General features: G+C 45.4%; 3 protein-coding genes across 3 annotated transcripts; 2 read left to right on the top strand and 1 right to left on the bottom strand.

The window, feature by feature from the left end:
- Positions 1-1,937: 1,937 nt before the first annotated feature.
- LOC117896644 (mucin-5AC) lies at positions 1,938-2,762 on the top strand. The gene is made up of 2 exons (XM_034805090.1): positions 1,938-2,281; positions 2,353-2,762. Exons 1-2 carry the CDS (start codon positions 1,985-1,987, stop codon positions 2,644-2,646), a joined length of 591 nt encoding a protein of 196 aa, XP_034660981.1. The 5' UTR covers positions 1,938-1,984; the 3' UTR covers positions 2,647-2,762.
- Positions 2,763-2,845: 83 nt separating this feature from the next.
- On the top strand, positions 2,846-3,425 carry LOC117896645. The gene is made up of 2 exons (XM_034805091.1): positions 2,846-3,102; positions 3,157-3,425. The coding sequence occupies exons 1-2, from the start codon at positions 2,907-2,909 to the stop codon at positions 3,291-3,293; spliced, it is 333 nt and encodes a 110-aa protein (XP_034660982.1). The 5' UTR covers positions 2,846-2,906; the 3' UTR covers positions 3,294-3,425.
- An 11,579-nt stretch (positions 3,426-15,004) lies between these two features.
- Positions 15,005-16,282, bottom strand: LOC117899256 (putative gustatory receptor 98a). Its single transcript, XM_034809143.1, has 3 exons — positions 15,466-16,282; positions 15,169-15,404; positions 15,005-15,115 (listed from the first exon to the last, which is right to left on the bottom strand). The coding sequence occupies exons 1-3, from the start codon at positions 16,280-16,282 to the stop codon at positions 15,005-15,007; spliced, it is 1,164 nt and encodes a 387-aa protein (XP_034665034.1).
- Between the last annotated feature and the right edge of the window lie 3,853 nt (positions 16,283-20,135).

Below are 20,135 nucleotides of genomic sequence, written 5' to 3'. Positions count from 1 at the left end.
TGTTTTATCTTTAAATAGAATATTTAAATGGATTTTTTCAATTGAAAAAATTTAATTTTTTCGCTGCATGCATACTCGCTGACACACTTTCATTTTCATTGTGGTCGTTCTTCTCTTTTTGGTTTATTATTTTCCACACGAATGCTTCGACATGACGAAAGTTTACTAGTCGAAAAAGACACAACAAATAAATAAAAGGAGAAACAAAACAAAAGGACTACGACTAGGACTAGGAAGACATCGACAAAGTTGTCGACGCTTCGCCCTCGCTGCTTGTCACTTAAAGCGAAAAACAATTTTTCTCTAGCTGGAGAGTGTGTGTGTGTGAAAGCTATCTGAAAACCAATTTTCGTTGCTAAATTGATGTTTATAGCTATGTACGATGACGACAACGATGAGAATGAGAATGAGAATGACGATGATGCGCCCGTCGATGGCTATGATGGGCTTGTTGTGGCCACCGTTCGTCGCCCCTGATGAAGACAAAGTGCCAATGCGAGCAAACTAAACGCCAAGGCAAGCCGAAAGCAAGCCAAGTAGCTAGCTGCTGCAAGGCCCCAGTCTGCCTCCCAGAAAGTGGCAATGAAAATCCTTTTCGAAGCGACGCGACGAGACGCGTCTCGAATCAACTCAACTCAACTCTATTCGACGCGAGACGAGCCAAGGCGAGACGAGACAACTCGAGTAGACAATGTCTGGGAGCTCGGTTTGACAGCATTTTGATGCTTCCGCTTGTAATTTATGTGACACTTGCAGTGCCATAGATCAGGCTGCCTGCAGAGGGCGGGGAACGGGGGGCGGAAGGAGCCATGACACTGCTGTTTAGTGTGGTCCTCGTTTTTATGAGGTCCTTTGTGCCAGTGCTTGATTTCCTTGAGCAAATTTGATCAATTGAAATAAGCGATAAGTGAGTGCCAACGACAGGTATTCATGCGCCACTCAATGGACTATTCAGTTAATTAGATGACAAAGGAAATGGCTGCGACACATATACATACATACATATGTATGTATATATGTACATACATACATATGTAATGTATATTCATTTTGTTTGTATGTCTGGCTAATGCTTGCCATGTTCAACAATCACTCTGCTGACGCGTGATGTTGCACTTGCCGCGCACAATTCGAGTTGCATATTAATTGAAGCGCACTCCCCCCACACACACACATTTGATGTGGGTGGTGGTGAGATGAGGGTGCGGTGCGCTGCGGTTAAAGGGGCTAGCTTTTCAAGTCACGCCTCAGCTCCTGCTCGTAACCGACTGAGTCATCAGCTACTTGCCACTCGCCTGCTGCCTCATGCCCGCTGCCACTTTCCACTCTGCATTGTGAGTAATTTAAAACGTTTGGCTGCGCTCTCTTTCACCCTCCATGCACCCTCTACCTCCCCTCTACTACGATTTCCACTTGCCATGAATGCATTTGAAATGCTTTTCTCCTGCTCACAGCCCGATGCGCTCGAGTCGCACCCCAAGTTGAGTGCAGCACTGGCATGGCCATTATCTTGGGCATATGTCTAAGTCAGATCAAAGCCATAATGCTGGCTGTGCTGCGAGTGGGGCATAAGTGCAAATGACAGCGATATTAGGGGGCAATTAGATGTCAGCATCGCCACCGCGGAAGTATATCCTGGGACAAATGAATTCTTTTTATGCGAGATGGCTGGCAAATCTGAATTTTGCGGTGATCAAAGTGGGAAACACCCAATCGAAAAGCCACCTGTTTTGGTATTATTAAAAAGAAAACAATTGAATGCGTCATCAGCAGACATCAAGCTAAAGAATGATGTCAAGACTTTTAGTCTGTCAGCTGCTTAAACAGCCGTTTCTTTCAATTAGATTCAGTGTCACTGACTATTAGAATCAAGAGCACGAGTGAGCTGCCCCCCAGACAAAACCGAAATGTATCCGTCGCTCGTTAGACATTTGATCGGATCCGCTTGCAGCTGGCGGATAGAAGCAAAAGTACGAGTACTTCAATGAATCTGCTAATATTGTCTACGCTGCTGTGCTTGGCTAGCTACGGTTCCATTGCCCCTGTGAGTGGCATGTTCTTTGAGCTGTCGGACAGTAAGGACGATGATTTCATGGGCGGCATAAAGCAATACTTTGGCAGCCTGACGGCAGCGCCTGCCACTCCAGACACGAACGCCAGCCACAACAAAACTGCCGGCCAGCCGGTGGGGGCATCATCATCAGACTTTTACGATGAAGTGGACACGGCACTCGAACATGCAACAGATACCGTGGACGGTCTCTGGCAGCAATTTAGAAAGGTAAATGCAAAAGGCAAGGAGTAGTAGCGTAGTGGATGAGGCACAAACATCGAGCTTTTCGTGCTTTACAGGGTCTGCTTAGCCTAATGGGCAGTTTCAGTGGCGGTGATGATAGCAGCGATGTGCCAACGACTACTCCCAGTTTGCAGCAAATGAAGCCAATTTCGAGTGAAACGTCCGCTATTTCAACAACTACTACAGCGCGGGCTCCAACTATAATAGAAATAGTAACAAATAAAGTAATAACAGATGCAGATATTCCAGCAACAGAGGCAACAACAACAACACCAGGAACTTCATCGACAGTACCCACAACTACAGTTGCTCCACCCTCCACCAGCACCCCCACTTCTGGCCCAATGTGAGTCTAGTCTGGGTTTGGAAATAAATATTCTCTCGCTTGGCCTTCACATCGGATATTGCTCGTCATTGTTTGCTCTCTCCACAAAGGTACGACGAGTATTTGTACATCAGTAGAGTAAATATATGACATTTGTGGAATTAATGCCGCTGCTGTGTTCTTTCTTTCTTTATTTGCGCAAATGTCGCGAGGCTCCCCTCAACGCCAACGCCAACGCCAACGCCAACGCACTGGTCTGTCCGTGTCATCATTCGCTGATCAGTCATGATTCGGTATCGAGGGTGCTGCTTGTCTGCTTTTCTTGTAATGTTTTTCGCTGTGGAGAATGTCCTTTCTGCTCCTATTGGGACACCGCTGGATATGTCCGATCGTTATGTGACCTTTGATTTAGTTTTTGAGTCAAATGATTTACCACTAGAACTGGACCTTCAACTGCTGCAGAAGCTACAGAGTCAGAATGGTGAATTTGTTCGCTTAAATTTTAAAATTCTTACTCACGCAGACTGCTTTTTAGGATTGGATGTGGTCCGCATGCAGCTGCTGCAACTGAATTTGATGAAACTGTTGGTCGTCTTGGATATCTTCATCTTACTTTGTGTTTTTTTCTATGCCAGAGACAGCAGTCACCATCAAATTCAAATTGTAAGCTAAATATCGTAGATTTATGTAGAATTAATCATCAGAAAATCAATGTAAATTACTGTCTGCATTTTGCTCATGTTTTTGTGTCAGTATTTTAGAATATTTTATAAGGAACCTCTAAATACACTGGGAAATCAAATCTAGGATTAAAATAAATATTTTCTAAATAGATTTTTTTGTCTCTCGATACACATATGTACATACATGCACTCAGAGGAATAAACAATGCATTTATTTTCATATTTAGATTCAAATAATTGCCTTATAAATTTAATAAATTATATCCATGGCAATATTTTATATTTTTAAATCAGTTATAATTTTCAAAAATTATGTTATAAATACCAATTTATATTTTCCATTGTTCTCTCTGTGTGGAAAATCGTTCTCGAATTTTATTCGCATTGAAATGTGTTCACATAATCAATGAGGAGGCCATTATGTCCTCTGCCTATTTAAAATAAACAGTTTTTGGATAATTATGGCCCCATTTACAGCTGGTCGGTTGCAGATTGCATAAAACCTGGACAGCCTGCTCCCTACAGCAAAATGCATTGCTAAATATCGACAGCAGTTGGCTCTATTCGTTTGTTTGTTTGTTTGCCATTTGAACTTTTTGGTTCATAAATATTAACGGCTATTAAAACACACTGAAATAGTCGTCGGACGGGCGGCTGGCTGCAGGCCAGGAATTAATTTTAAAATTTAAAACTAACTGCATGCAATTTACGCGCAGTTTTGCCCAGGCTCTGGCGATCGTGCTGGCCAAAAACCGATGGCAATTCCAGCCCAAATCATCAGGTGGTTGGTGGTGGTGGGGGTCCGAGTAAAGGGCCAAGTGTAAGTCGTCTCGGCCTAATGTTCGTTTAATTAAATGCGGAAATTGAGCAAGTGAGCAGGGTGCAGGGAGGGCCGCTAGTACAGGGAGTCAGGAGCCACTGAGTAAGTGGAACACCAGTGACCAGGCAAGCGTCGAGCCGTGTCCAAGTGTCCAGAGTGGACCCGGCAGCAACTTTTTACCAAGTTGTACGAAATATTAAAAACGGAAAACACTTTGGGGCAACTAATTCTCTCTGGCTTGCTTTCGCCTACCCGTTCTTTCAGCACACTCTTTTGCCCTGTATTCCCATTATTTTATATGCGCTTTTTTTCCTTCTTCTTTTTGGCAGCTTTCTTGAGCTCAAGTCGGTGCTGTCTGGGGCACTTTAGGAGTGAAGAGTGGAGTGGCGTGGCATGGTGTGGCGTGGCGTGGCATAGAGTGCCAAAGGAAAAAGGAAGCAAGGCGGCGCAATTAGCAAGTTTACTGCATGAAATTATGAAACGCTTAATAAAAGCATGCTAGAGAGAGTGGAAAAAAAGGGGCAGGAGAAAAAGGTGGCAGGGTATTCGCACAATATATTAAAACACACTTCCCCATACAAGTGCCGGGCAAGTTAATTAAAAGGCTCGCATATTTGAAAAGTTTCCCCCATCATTTGCCATCGCCATCGTTCTGGCCATCAGCATCATCCAGCATCGCCATTGCCATCGTCCTATCCTGGCCTGGCCATCATCATCCCCATCATCAGTGTCAGCATCAACATCAGCATCAGCGATGGCTTCGGGATCGGGGCTGCAATTTAATCATGTAAGTGCTGGCAAATTGTTGGCTAAAATTAGAGCCAGACAAATATGGCGCATACGCCTAGTATCCGCGTTAAAAGGATGTGTAGCTTTGTAGCTTCCGCCTCCGGATTTCGCTCGCTTCCATTCGTGCTTCCATCCGTCCGCTGTGTTGTTGCTGTTGCTGCTGTTGCCAAGTTTTATGCTAATGGTTTTCGTTTAAAGCCAAAAGTAATTTATTGTTGTCAGCGGGCGCCATCAAAAATGTTGCTGCACATTCATTATGGCCAAAATGTACATATGTATGGGTACATACGAGTATCTATGTATTTGCCCCTCTCTGTGTGTATTTTTCGGATGTATCTGAGTGTTTTGCGGCCTGGCATGCATTAAAATTTTAGCCGAGAAACAATGCCTCTGCCGCTGCTGCTGCGAGCCGAAAAACTTGCATAGAAATGAAGTTAGCCAAGGGGAAAAATGCTCACAAAGTGAAACAAAATATTTTGCTGCAAACAGTCTTCCATCCATTGTTTTTTCTCCCATTTGTTATTTGTTGAATACGTTTTTTTTTTAAGACGCAAATAAAGCCTGGCTGGGCATTGTTTTAATCATCCCAAATGCTGATCCAAGTTCCTTGCTTCAAAGGTTACTTTAAATGAATGCTCGGCTTGTTTGTACAGCAACTAAATTTAAATATTCTACTTTTTCCTTTAGTTGAGATTTCCTCATGCGCTGACACTCTCTCTCCACCCTCCAAACTCTACCCACCGTTTCTCTCTATATCCAATGTGACACGTTCTCGACGTTTTTGGCCCGGCTCGCCCAACTGCCCCACAACTATGCCACAAGATAAAACAGCCGCGAACTTTGCAACATGTTTACGGTAAAAACGTGATTTTCGGCACAAAAACCGGCGCGGACCAAGCCGCTTGACCAAATGTGGCCAAGAGGCGAACTCCGGCTCGAACCGAAACCCTTTGCCAACTGTAAATAAGTTGAGTTAAGCGGAGAGGCACGCGCGAGGCACCACCACCATTACCACCACAGCCCCCGGACCAAGGCGAATGCCCAACCACAGCCATAAAAATTAAACATTTGTAGCTTTGTCACGTTTGTGTTGACACTTTCTTATCACTGCGGAGCGGGGGTGGCATAAGGGTCCCGCCCCCGCACAGCACTCGACCCCAGCCTAAATATGTGCGTGTGCGTGTCAGCTTTGACTGCCACAGCGACCCCCACCTGACCCCAGCCGAAAGAAAACTTCAGGTGTGTGAGAGCCCCAAAAACACGCAATCGCATTTGCCACACTGACACACATATAGCACCATATGCTGTGCGATTTCATTAAAATCGGGCAAGTGCGGCAACGTGTCGGCTGCGGCATAATTTGAGTTTTATAATTAAATGGAATGGCAGAACCAGACTCCACATGATCTTTGATTTGAAGTAGGTTTCGTTTGGGGTTTGCCCAGCAAAAGCCGCCTTTCTATTGCCTCTCTATTGAGTGTGATTTTTGCTGTGCTTGCGCTGTCACATTTGGTTGGGAACTCTTGGACGAAGGCAGCTTTGACATTGCCACACCACTGCCATCTCAGTTTTCTGTTCCTCTCCTTTGTGGTACCGCACTTGACACATGCGGCCGAGTGCCTGACCATACGTCCTCGTTTCCTCGTAGTCTGAGGCACAGGCACAGGGCACATGCAGCACTCTATTCTGACCAGCTCTCTCTCTTGGCCAGCATCTAATGCGTTGCTCTTGGCCCAAACTGGGGTTCGATAATTTAATTTGCATTTTGTATCCCGGATACTCTAGTTCGCATGCTGAGATACATTTTGTGGCTTGAATTTATGACATGCCATTTGGGTTTGAGTTTCAGTTTCAGCTTCAGTTTCGAATGAAGGAGGAGCGCCCAAGTGGGAGCTGGAGATGGAGCTGAAGCACCAGGCGGCAAGTTGTTGGCAACTTTGTTGCCATGCAACTTTAATGAGTTGACGCACGAGACCACAGAACTTGACACCCAAAGGCCTTAAATTGAAAAAGTTTAATGAGCATGCGTATTTGATTAAGCCAGAAAGACACTCACTCACTCCAGGAGCCCCAGAAGAGTCTCACATCTCTCGTAGGTGAGAGGCAAGGCATGGTTGCTGTGGCTTCCTTTGTGCCCAGAGGCCATAATGAAAGTTGCAGGGTGCACATTTATTGACAATTCCGGCTTGGATGTGACACCACTGCCTGCCTGCCTTTGACACCTGTGAGCCAATGGAAAAAGTGTCCTGCCCAGAAGAACCAAAAAATCATATATCTTTGCCATATTCTGTGAGGCATGGGCCGATGGTTAAGGCAAGGCAAGGCAAGTCATATTCTCCCTCTTCTCTGCCAGGCAACTTTCCCACTGTGAGTTGGGAAGTTTTTAAAAGTGCCGAGGGAAGCTGCAGGGTGACAAAAGTCCTGTGGCGTGGCATTGCTTATTGCTGGCAATTCAATTAAATGCAGAGCTCCATGAAATACACTTTGAAGGCAATGCAAGGATGAGATGTGTACTTGCCGCCGGCCAGGAAAGTTCCTTTTCCAGGGGATTTTTTCTGGTTACGAATAGGAAATCCATAAAATGCATCACATGCCATCAAAGGCTCAAAAGTTTTTTCACCCTAGCGTAGCATAGGAGTACGAATCGCAGGACGAGTATAGGTGCCAGGACATTTATTATTTGGCAGGCGTAGTGCAGATTTTCGGGTCTCGCACTGTGCCACGAGTATTTGTCTCAATTGCAATCAAACTTTCTGGTTCTTTCCATTTTGTTCAGTTTCGTTTTGCTGTCTTACTGCCGTCTTCTCCTTCTGCTTTATTTTTTGTCACGCAAATTGCACCAAAGTTGGATTGACTTGGGCGGGAAATTAAGTTGATGGTTTCCTCTTTGCCAGTCTCTAGTCTCAAGTGCTGGGACTCGGGACTTGGGACTCGGGGTCCTGTCCTCCCTTTGTCAGTTTGCTTGAGTGTTTGTTTTATCCGTGCAACTGCTGCTGCAGCTGCTCCTCCTGTTGAGTTGCCAGTCAGTTTCGTCGCCTTCCCAGACTTCTCAGCCTCTGCCTCTGCCACTGCCTTGTACTTACTTATTTAACTTGCAATTTTGTCAAAATTTCGCAAGCATATTAAAAAGTTTTCGGATAGCTTGTAAGTGGCGCACTTGCCTGAAATAATAGCAGACTCCTGGCAAGGATGCACTCTTTAATTGTCGAAGCTTAAGGAAATCAAGAGTGCACACAAAACACAGAACACAGAACAGCACAGAACAGCACAGAACAGAGCTGAACAGAACAGGGAAGAATATAATAGAACAGCACAGCACAGAACAGAACACAGATAAAGCTGGGCTACAATGCACTCAAGCGCATTGACTTTCAACCAGCTTTGACTTGTGCCAAGCCAAGCGGAGACAGGGCCAAAGTAGCTCTCGGTTGACAACGCCAAGCCAAAAGGAGGTTCGGTACCGAACCCATTCCCTGAAAATCAATTGGGCAATGTGCAAGATGCCTCTGCATCTGCATCTGCATTCTGCCATTGGGCTTTGGCTCTAGCTCTGGCACTGGCCCTGTCCCTGCTGAGCTGGGCTGAGGTCTCTCAGGGTGGCTGTTTGTCTAAGATGCGGGCCGCAAACCACTCTGAGAGCTGCCTTTCGCATTTTGTTTGGCTCACTCTCTCGCGTGGCATTATGCATATGTTTGTGCCTGCAAATACTCGCCGTAGCATGGGGGGAAAAAACTGCATGCCAACTTTGATTTTCGCTCATGCCTCCGGCAACTGTTTGTTTGTGTTGCGCCCTCTCGTTGCAGCTTAATAATATATTGTATCGACAGGCAGACTAATTGCCAAATGCTGCACGTTGCGTATGCCATTGTCTCATGGAATGCGCCATTTGTGGCGCTCAATGATTGAATGAGTGTGGAGTTCGTGTGTGAGTGTGTTTGTTGTTATAGGGCGATTAAATTACGTTTTGTTTGACTGGAGGCCATTCCCGGTGGGTGGAATCAGTGGCTGTGTGGCTGTGTGGGTGGGCGGAATGTTGCCATAACACACACAATGTAGAGATGAGGTGCGGTGTGCTGTGCTGCGGCTGGTTGGGAGGCGGGAGAGTAAATCTAGTGCATTTACCATTTGCATTTTCCCCGTAACAGTTTGTTAAGCTTTGAACTTTTGCAAATTACATGAGTCCTGCCACAGGATGTATGCTGTTTACTACTGCCTCCCCCCCTTGTTGTTGGCCCATGTTCGTTACGGCTGCCAGTAGGAGTATCTGTGCACCGTGCAGGTGTTTGTCTGTGTTAATGTGTCACAATCTGCATTGGCGTTAAAACCTCAGCCAAAGCCCAGCCTTTGGTCACTCCTGAGGGCAGAGCAGGATCGAGTTTGGGCTGGCCAAATGCATTTGGGATTCGTCTACAGTTTTGGCCCTTTGAAATTGAATTTGTTATCAAATTAGTTGCATCAAATTACCATTAGGTGGCAATTTGATGATGCCACTGCCCCCGGATTCTGGTCCTGTTCTATTTCTGAGGCATACTTAATGTGTGCCTGTGCGGCTGAGGGTAGAAAAAACAAAAAGATTTGCTGAAATAATGCCATGCCATGGCACCATTACTGCGCCACATCGCTCCAGCCAGGCGATGCCAAACATATTGCGGCAGCTGTCCATGGACTCAGCCCATATCCCACTTCCAGTGTAGGGTAAATAGGGTGCGCGCCTGGCGAGACAAGTGCATTACAACATGCTAGGTTATTGATGTATGTTTGCATAATGTTTGCAGACGGAACTATACCAAAAGGAAAGGGCAAGAACTGCTGCTGCTGCTACTAGTGGCCTCGGGGGCCACAAGACCAACCCGGGCCAGGACCAACACAGGACATGACAGAAGGACGGCCTTGTAGACAAGGAGTATGCTAATAATGTTTGTGCTTCAATCACATGGAAAAACAATATTGAAAAATACAACTTGTGTGTGGCATCCACGAGCAATCGTTTAGGGCCAAAGCTCTACTTCCATTGTTTATATTGCCAGACCGCTTGTACTGCTGCCACTGCCGCTGCTTCCTTCCTTCCTTTCGTCCTGCTTTCAGACTTATAAAGAGTTATGACAATGTTGTGTCAAAGTGTTATTTGCCCTATTTTGTCGCGGCCCAAAGTAGCAGAAGTGGCAGGAAACAATATGAGGAGGAGCGCGCTTAGATAGCTGGCAAATGATCCAATTCGTTTGGGGTTAAGCGCCCTTGCGCTGGAAGATGGAGCGGTTTCTGCAAGCTGCGGTTGATTGAGCAGTTGTCAAGGTCCTTGAGAGCACCACGGACAGAATTACCAAAGGGAGAAGATGAAACACGACGTGCTCCATTCCATTTTTTTGTGTAAATGGTTCGCAAAAATTAGTCCGATTTGGCTTTTGGCTTTGCTTGTTGTTGCTTTCATATCCTTGCGGAAAATCTTAATCTTTGGCAAAAGCTCTTTTCAAATTAGTCTCAAAGAAGTTCAAGTCTGCAATTTATTTAGATTTAAGCCAAAACATGCGTGTGTGTGGCAGGAGTCAGTCAAAGACAAATTTCAAACAACTTAAAGTTTCGGAGTGTGCGGGAGGCGGGTCAAAACTATTTGCACTCTTATAATAAATATATATGAACATAAATCTAAGGAAGCCTGCCAATCAGACAGGATATTGTACGGTTCGGGCGTATCTTTTTGTGTGTCTGCTGCTGCTGCTTCATTTGGGTTTCCTGTTCATTTCTGATTGGGGCAAATTCATCAGAAAAAGAGGAAAAACATAAACAAATTGCATGCGAAAATGAATTACTATTCATATCTGTCTATTCATAGATTCAAATCAAATGCAATCGGAATATTGAAATTTAATTGAAAACCCAAAACAATATATTTGATCGCCAAAGAGTTGCCTTCCCTTCCGCATCTTAAATGGGGCTAAAAACTGCTCTCAGGAGCATTTAAGAATATTTTTGGCAGCGGGTGCTGTCTGGAGATTGGCCAAAATTTCTATTTAGTGGTGCTAATGCTAATGGTTCTTGGCCAGCCAACCTCGAAGGAAAAGAAAGGCTAGAAAAACTAGTGCGAAAATTTCATAGTGTTTCGTCGATTCTTCTTCCCATTTTCCATGTCGCATTTCCCATTTTCCCATTACAGCTCAGCACTTGCTGCATTGTGTAATACCCGACCGAGTGGTGGGCGGAGCAGCTGCACTTTACGTGCACCGAACCCCAGCACAAAGATCAGCCAGCGATTTGCCTTCCAAATGCATTTGGGGTGACAAGTTGCTCCGGCTCGGAGCACACAAGCCAAGCCAAAGTCTGGCGAAATGCAGGTGGCTTGATGACAGCACAATGGCAAAGCTGGAGATGGCTAAGAGAAAGCCGAGTGAGTGCCACACAGTGGCAGGACAATGGTCGTCTGCTGTGCGTTGTCCTTTGGCCAGCAGATACTGAAAATGAATTTTTAGCTCTCAAAGCACTAGCTGTATGCCGAGTATTTTGATGCAAACAGAAAGACAACCGAGCACCGAGCACCCAGCACCGAAAATATGGCAATCTCTGTGCTGGTCTGTGTCTTTCTGGCAGCAACAAAATTGCCCAGCAGATAATTAAGTACGTGCAGTGCTCTTCTCGTCTCGACTCGTTGTGTTGAAATTTTTGCATCACTTTGTGGCAAATATTTACACAGCAATTAAATGTTTAGTTCAGGTGTTTGACTGTATGTGTTTGTGTTTGTGTCGAGCAAATACTATGACATTTCAATGGATTGAAATCGACTTTGGATGGGAGATTCGAAAAGCATTTTGTAAGCTTCTTTCAAAGACTGATTGCGGAGCCCATGCGGCGCCACGGGTGCGGCATGTGCGTTGTCGCAAAATGTGTGTGAGAAATGTGTGCCACAAATAAACAAATCAGGTGCCGGACTGCTCTCTCATCTCCGCACGGGCCATTCGCCTGATAATTTATGACAAGCCGGAAGGGTAGGAAAGCCGAAGTAAGCCCCGGAAAAGTCTCTGGGAACTGAAATATTGGTCAACAGATTTTTCCCCTTTCTTTCTGTTTATTATTTTAGTCTCCCAATTTGGCTGGCAGTCGTCCAAGCCGAGCTGCAGGTTCTGGGGAGTTGTTGCAGAGGCAGCAGCAGCAGCAGCAGCACAAATCCCACAAATAAAATGCTGAAAAGCAGGCCCAAGCAGGAGACTCTTGGGGGGCGTACGCCGGGAGTTCTCGTGTATCCAGCATCCATAAATATGCCAAATCACTTGTGTGGCCAATTGGCATGGCTCAATTTGCTGTTGACCTGGTTCGGCCAGTTCCGCTTAGAGCATTGGCTGGATTATTGTTTTAATTACAGCTTATTCCACAAATAAACAGATTATATAAAAAGTTGTGGTCCTTTTTTTATGCTCCTGCTCTTGCCGCGGCTGTTGTTGTTGTTTGCGATAGTTGAGTAAAGTAATTAAAGTTGAATAGCCCGAGGGCTTTGCGCATCATCGAGGGGTTAACTGATATTTGTTTGGCCATTCATCTGCGAGAAATAATTAAATTTTTTTGTTGCGCCATGATTTTATCGTTTGTGGGGGGTAATTCTATTCAAATTACTGAAGCTCGATGCCGGGTAATGCATTACCATAATATAATGTAATGACGATTGATAAAAAATTGACACATCCGCTTTTTGTTTTTGTGAGATTTGTAGATATTATTGTGATTAATTTGATAACTTTGTTATGGCACGAGAGTTTCCATTTGATTCTCCCTTGGTTAATTGTAATGTCAGTCATCGTGAGGGCATTCATTGAATGGGTTGCTGAATGCATATTCATGTCATGTCCTGCAGCTATTATGCCACTTGTCCTCTGCCTCTCACTTGACTGCACCACCTGTCTGTATCTCTCTCTCTCCATCTGTCTACTGTTAGTGTGTGTGTGTTTGTTGTTCGCATAATGAACAAACAGATGCCAGCGGCCAAGCGGGCAAATATTATGGCAACTGCTTTCATTTAATGGCAAAGCTCGGCCACCCATTATACATTGGGATCTATTGAATGTCTCTGATGCTGCTGCTGCTGCTGCTCCGTTATCTATTGCTTATCGGTCACTCCACGGCGCGTGCGGCAATCCATCGAACAGGGAACGAGTTTGCACTGCTGCCAGGTTGGGCTGCCCGGTTGTGGGCTTATTTGTCTTTAATATTCAAACAGTTAAACTGCAGCCGCAACTCATCGTAGAGTCCACCCTGTTTGTGTGGCTTATCGGTGGCCCTGCCCTTTGCCGGGGCTCAATCATAACCGGAAGCGGAAGTTAATTGTGCACATGTTTAATGCAGTCAATGGCGCATGACACTGCCCCTGCTGATGGCTTAAGCGCTTTCCGAATGACAACAACAATTAGCGAATGCAAATACACATCGCTTGCCACACGATTAGTGGCTTACAGTGTGTCCCTGCCCCAAAAAAAAGGAGCCTCCGAGGCATCTCTGCCTTTGGGAGAAGAAGCAAAAACAAAAGTGAAAAAAAAAGTAATTTGTCGCTAACCAAGTGTGTACTAACCTCATTTTACTAAAAGCATTAAAAATAAAATGTAATCACATGCTTCATAAAAGTAATAACTACGCATACAGGCACACAAACACACACACAGGGGTACACACATACCGATACTCTCTCTATCATAGACAGACATGGAGCGCTTCCTGCACTTCGGAACGTGGCAAGCGACTGCCTCACTACGTGTCGCTATAAAAGTGTTCGAGCATGAGCATGTGTGTGTGCTCTACATACGAGCATCTCTGTGGATGTGTGTGAATGTCTGTCACTGCCAAGAAACATGGAAGCCATGCCATTGTCTATGTCAAAGGACTCAGGACAGTGGCAGTGGCACTGGCACTGGCACATCCCATGCATTAATGTGCGTGAGAGCACATCTGATTTTTATGAGACGATTATGAGTTGCTTTTTATTATTTGCCATTCGCTGCAAAGTGTTGTGGCAAGAACATTTGCCGTTAGATTGTGATTCGATCTAGAAGAACACACACACGGAAGCCCCTGGCCCTTGCCTCTGAGTCCCTTCCTGTCTCTGACAAGTCCTTGCAAAATCCTCAAGCATTAATTAGTGTGAAACCCGAAGCTGCCATTGAAGGTGTGTCAACAGAAGGGCTTTTCTTCTGGTGTTGCAGCTGCAAAAGGGAAGGTCCCCCAATGATGCTGCAATCTGTCTGGGAAATGCTGATAAATGCAGATTCGATGAATGCAAGTCCCCGGGGCCAGAAGTACCAAATTTGCCTGATTACCAAAGTGTCAAGTGTCGGAGAGTCAACAGAAAATAGATAGATGAATGCAAAGAGACGACCCTGTCATGTTGCTTATGACAGCCAACAGTTGGCACATACTTCAAGCTCTGGGCGATTGAGAATTCTGTTTTTCTCGATTTAAAAGTAGTCGAAGCCCAGTGAAAAATTGCTACTGATTAATGAAGTGCTCTACTACAAGTGGGGGATTTGCCGCATGACCTGAGTTACGTTTCGTTTCGATTTATCATCATGTTGGGGGACTCGGACTCGGGCTTCAGGCAGGGCCTACTCGTGCGGACATATGAAGAAAGTTGAAGGCATTATGCATGCCCACTTGCGCAGGAATCTGTGCGTGGCAACAATTGCCAGAGGGGCAAACTTCAAACACACACACAAACACACACCCAGCCTCCCACTCATATCGTCTAACTAGGCCCATGACAGATTGTCCATGCGTGGCGAGCAAACCCAAAACATGGACTCGGACTAGGGATAGAAGGACTAGGAACCTTCCCTAAGAGTAGGTTGTGTACTCCTCCATCTTTCGACAACGGTCAGTGGCCGTTGGACGAACTTTATAATAGAATTTTTAAGCATGAATAATTATGTGAAGAAGACTTTTAGCCAGCTGCTGCTGCTGCTTCTGCTCTTGTTCTGACTTTGATTGGCCGTTGTCCTTTTCCTTTTTTGATTATGCACGAGCAGCCATCAAATTTGCTAATTAAGTTAATTGACTTTAATTTAATAAGCACACGGCTAGACTGGCAAACAGTTTGTTGCCCCCTGCCCCCCACAATCGATTCAAACTGGGGCATCCGTTGCCAGAGTTTGCTTTCCTGCCAGTTTGCTGGCATTTAAATTCTGGTTAAACTGAATGCCAATCACAATGTAGCTGATGACGCCAAAAAGGAACTATAAATAGAAGAATTAGCAGATAAAATATGTATAAATAAATCCCTGTTTACCGTTCCCAACATTTCTGTGCTGATGTAAGCAAATCCTCCGGCACTAAACTGATACTTCTCCTGCCCCAGCTGAATGCATATGCGGATGAGTGCGGCATTCAGCTGTCCGTTGCGGCGACCCGTAGACAGACTGTAGAATATGGAGCGGAACTTTCGCTGCATTAGGTCACAGCGGGAGCACAGCCAGCAGGGCACAATGATCTCCATCAGCTTGCAGAACTCCTCAACGGCACAATCTGCAAGAAGCAAAGAAGTTGAAGGCAAAAACGAAGATCTAATACTGATAATGATACCAACAGTATTGGATGGACACCTTTGTGTGCTGAATCTTGCTCAGGTAAAGCCAGTAGGGCAGGGAGGCCGTGTCCACGAAGAACTTCAGCAGCATAATGGACAGACTCCGCTGAAAGTTGCGTTCTATGAGGCGAATCGTTTGCCAGAGGTGGCCGTGAATGCGTTGCAGGCGGGAGAGCTTCTCCAGTGTGAAGCGGCGCAGGGGCCACAGCTCGAAGCGGGTGAGGTGCAGCTCCAGCAGCAGACTGGAGCCAGTTGAGTAAAGCTCCTGGTAGAGCACCAACACCACGCAGCTGTAGAGGCTGAATTCCGAGAAGCGCAGCAGCATTACCAGCTCCGAGTACAGTGCAGAGTAGACCAGGCCCTCGTTGTTGTACACAGCCGCAGCGAAGAGCAGCAGATAGCGGCAGAGCAACGAGCCGTAGATGGCCATCGAGTAGCGGCGTATCCGCTTCAGGTTCACCTCTCTGCCCAGGTGGACTCGCAGGTCGTGCAGGATCTGTTCCATATGCTGCTGGATGTCAGCGCTCCAATTGCCCCAGAGTATCTCCATGACGATGATGAAATGAGCGGACATCAATTCCACAAAGTTGCTCAAATCGATGACGCGGGACATGTGATCGTTGAGGAAGTCGTAGCCGAACTCATACTTGAAGCTAAATCGCCACAGGATGGCAGTGCTGATCACGACCACCATCAGCAGGTTGCACAGAATCTTCAGGTAAAAGTGCTGTCCGAGGGGAACTATTCCCAGGCACTTCATTGCCCGATGCATGTGGCGCAGCGAGCAGGAGTACAGTTCGCCCGACATTTTCCTCATGACTGGGGCTCTAGAGTGTTGAGTTCTGGAGTGCACTCGTCTCGCTGGTCGATTATTTAATTCGCTAATTGATTCACTTTCAATTGGCTGCGAGTATCAGCGACATCTGAGCATTATTTCCATTAAAAATATGAATTTGCTGTATCCGATTATGACATTAATTTAGAAATGTAAATGTTTCGCTTATGTAATTTCTCATTCCCCCTGAACTCTGTTTTGCTTCTTTGAAACTTCCTTCCCTCCCTGCTATGCCGCCTGCCTGTATGTGTGTCTGCTGATAAGCTGCGGTTGTAATCACTTCAAATGACACAATTCCCATTCAAATTAGCATCAAAGCGCTGCCAGAAATAAGTGGAAGCAGATGCCCCTGTGCTCATAAGTGAAATGATTTGTTAATTTCATTACAGAAGGAGTGGGAGCGCCAAGGCACAATTACTCCCCTTGACTGACACACACAAACGCACACAAAATCCCACAAAGGACGATGAAAATTGCTTATCAAAAATATGGCAGGATGGTGTGGGGAGCAGGAGGCGCACATAAATTTGCATGCCTTTATTGCAACCACAACAAAATGCGAGGGCAAAGCTCGGAGAGAGCAGCAGCAGTGAGGCTCAAGCAAACAAAAGGAGAAGCAACACACACACTGGCACACACACACACGTACATTCATGGCATACACTTACATCCGCTTTACTGGTTTTTATGCAACCGCCGCGGCACTTTGTTTGCACACTTGTAAAACACCTGCAAAACGAACGCCTTCAGCTGCCACATATATATGTACATACATTCTCGTATATGAAGTAATGACTTAATTGCCTCGCCCTTGCCACACACAAGCTCCCATCCATCCACCATCCCCCATACGATTGATCCAGCCGCGACTCTTTCGGGACGACTCTCTTTGGCGTAGGAGTGCCAGTGCCCGCCTGCAAGTGGGCTTCATAATTCCGTGCAGGTGTCGAGGGCGCTTTGTCCTTGATTGTTCGTCTCGAGCGACTCTAATCTCTGCCAGCCACAGCCCACCATCATCATCAAAAGCAGCAGCAGAAGCATCAGCTGGGGGAAGGAGTACCATCTTTAGCCTGCCACTTGAGGCAGGATCTATAACTGGAACTGGGACTACGTCTGGGTCTGGGTTCAATTGAAGCAATTGTGCGGCGTTGATTTGTATAATTTCGTAATTTGTATACCAAATTGTGGCCACACATGTGTGTGTGTATCTAGGGGTGTGTGTCGGTGTGCCCAAGAGAAGCCATTTTGAGGGTAAAAATGTATAAATAAATTAAAATGTATATGCAAATAGAACTGCTGCTGCTCTCAGGGGAGTTTCAAAAGTATGCACCACCAGTGCAGAAATTGTTCAATTCCAAATTAAAATATTTCATCATTAATGAGCTGGAGTTTCGCTGCGAAAAACATTAAATTTTCATAAATATTTTTGGCTGAAACTCTTTCGTTTTTCATACTCCTGAAACGCCCCAAAAAACGAAAGCAGTTGCTAAATGTAATTATCGAAATACTTGCCACAAATATGCCATGCCACATATACATATATTTGTGGATGTGTGTAGGTACTTGTGTATACAGGGCAGACCTATGGACCTTGAGTGGCTTGCACGTGGCCACAAGGATGATGCTGACTTGGAGTTTCTACGGAGTAATCGTTTGAGTGTTTCTATGCTTATATAACTCTGGTTTTGTAATGCTGATGGCCAAACATCAGACACGCGCCTCTGGCACAGATGCTGGTGACGACTAACCCTGGCCTGGGTTCTTGCCCTACTTCTAGCTTTCTCCCTCTCTCGTGTGAGTCTCTAATGTAAGTCATTTCGTGTTATCTGATTTTAATTTGGCGCAATTTCCCTTTTCGCACCTGTTGTGACCTGAGTATTCCCTCCCTTCCCCGGCATAGTCCCATTAAAAATATGCAAATATAAATATGCTAATTTGCTGAAAATTGATTTTGCAATTTAATTGAAAATTCCAGAGACTGTGTCTTGTTTTTGTTGCTGTTGCTGTTGTGGTTGTGAATGTATGTGCATGTGCTACATGTGGTAGAGTTGTCGCTGCGGTTGTTCGAGCAGCTGCCACAAATTGCATAAATACGAACAATACTCGAAACGTTTCCATCTTTCGCACATCATTTGCAACTTTTTGATGCTAGGCTGCTCTTAATGGCATTAAAATTGCCAAAATTACAACACGAGCACAGCACACACACACGCACACACACACATGACGAAAGCCCTCTTAAAAATCAATAGGAACAAAGTTCAATAAGAGTCGTTGTTCGAATGGCAATGGCAAATGCCCCAAGTTCGGCAACGGTCCCTTCCTGACAAATGCTGCGCCTGATCTATGGCCCCGGGCCCAGACGGCCTCAATAAATTCCGTTTCGACTTGCAAATGTGTCGTGTGTGCAGGGAGGGGCGGGGCGGGGCTGGCCGGGACGCTGCAAACATGTGTGATAAATGTGCGGCATTTTTTGAGAGCAGTGCAAACATGACACCTTAAACTACAATCAAAAATAATTGCATTTTTCACAATCCTTCCACACATAATCATTATGAGATATATGTCAGCAAAGATGAACGAAAAAAATATTGAAAAAATACACGAAAGGCGACAAGGAAAAGTCAGAAGCCAAAAGTCAGGACAATCCCCGTCCAGACAATTGCAAAAAGTCAGCGGAATGGCAGCTAACATGGTCAGCCAAGTGATAACAACATACAGGCGAACACGAGTATGTCAGTGTAGAGTGTGTGTGTGTGTGGCACAGTTTGGCAACATCATTTATCTTGTCTTGGCCCGGGCACACCCAGAGATTCCGGAGTCAGAGTCGCCTGCAGTCTCCTGCTCGGACCAGGACCTGCTGCTGCTGCTGGATTGCTAGAAAGGAAAAATAACTAAAAAAAATAAACACAGATATTTTCTTTATAGCTATTTATTGCTGAATTCACTTATTTTCGTATGTCCCTCGAAGCCAAGAAGTGGAATGTCTGACTCTATTTCTCACATTAATTGGCATAGGTTAAGCGTGGGAATGTAGTTGGAAGTTCATTGAAATCGTCTGAAAATTCACTTGATAGTTGATCGCAAAGGTCACGGCTACAATTATCGCAACAACATCCAAAATTATCACCATTTTTTATATGCAGCAGACGAAGGCAATAACGTGGGATTTGAAGCGTAATGACAGCTCTTGGGTTCGTGTTTGCGTTTTGCTTTTTGGTTTTTATGTTGGCCAACTGGCAGACGGCGCAATTAGGCCGTCAAATGTGGCGAGCAAAGGACAGCGACTCTTTATGGATGTCGACAAAGGGCAATCCTCTCCTTTCAGCACTCACAAATATGTATATCCCGCACTCAGACACGGAGCCCGGGTGCCTTTTGGGGCGCAAACAATCGAAGATTTATTGTCCCTTGGCGGATTCTTTGGCAGTGTGCGAATTTGCAAAATATACCCACAAATATATTCCTGCCGAAAAGTTATGTGTAGGCGACGCACATAAGTATGCTACACTTTTGCCACAAATCATAATCGATTCAGTGACAGGCGGCCTTTCATTGTCCCATTGCCTCTCTGACCCCGTCCTAGTTCCAGTTCCTGCGGTTTCTTTAAGCCAGGAACATTGTCACAGGGGTTACTAGGCGCTGCCTCCATTGTTCACAAAACTTCCTTTCAATTCATTCCAAAAAACTTATTCATAGATACACAGAAAAGTCCTGTGAAGTCCGGGGCAGATTTCTCGGTAATTACACAATTTGCAGACTTTGCTCGATTTTGCTTTACAAGCACGAAACAATTTACGCAGACAGGATTAGCCGACTTAGGAATTGCCTGCTC

Source organism: Drosophila subobscura, chromosome O (genome assembly GCF_008121235.1).
Source record: "Drosophila subobscura isolate 14011-0131.10 chromosome O, UCBerk_Dsub_1.0, whole genome shotgun sequence".
NCBI classification, from domain to species: Eukaryota; Metazoa; Arthropoda; class Insecta; order Diptera; family Drosophilidae; genus Drosophila; species Drosophila subobscura.
The sequence above is the reverse complement of the archived record's forward strand: the minus strand, read 5'-3'. Positions and strand labels throughout refer to the sequence as shown.

What these genes read in the sequence shown, in the direction of transcription:
- LOC117896644 (XM_034805090.1), top strand. Translation starts at nt 1,985, where the DNA reads ATGAATCTGCTAATATTGTCTACGCTGCTGTGCTTGGCTAGCTACGGT. An exon ending in TCTGGCAGCAATTTAGAAAG is followed by an intron (nt 2,282 to 2,352) that starts GTAAATGCAAAA and finishes CGTGCTTTACAG; the next exon opens with GGTCTGCTTAGCCTAATGGG.
- LOC117896645 (XM_034805091.1), top strand. Translation starts at nt 2,907, where the DNA reads ATGATTCGGTATCGAGGGTGCTGCTTGTCTGCTTTTCTTGTAATGTTT. An exon ending in GAAGCTACAGAGTCAGAATG is followed by an intron (nt 3,103 to 3,156) that starts GTGAATTTGTTC and finishes ACTGCTTTTTAG; the next exon opens with GATTGGATGTGGTCCGCATG.
- LOC117899256 (XM_034809143.1), bottom strand. Translation starts at nt 16,282, where the DNA reads ATGAGGAAAATGTCGGGCGAACTGTACTCCTGCTCGCTGCGCCACATG. An exon ending in AAAGGTGTCCATCCAATACT is followed by an intron (nt 15,405 to 15,465) that starts GTTGGTATCATT and finishes TGCTTCTTGCAG; the next exon opens with ATTGTGCCGTTGAGGAGTTC. An exon ending in GCACAGAAATGTTGGGAACG is followed by an intron (nt 15,116 to 15,168) that starts GTAAACAGGGAT and finishes TTCTATTTATAG; the next exon opens with TTCCTTTTTGGCGTCATCAG.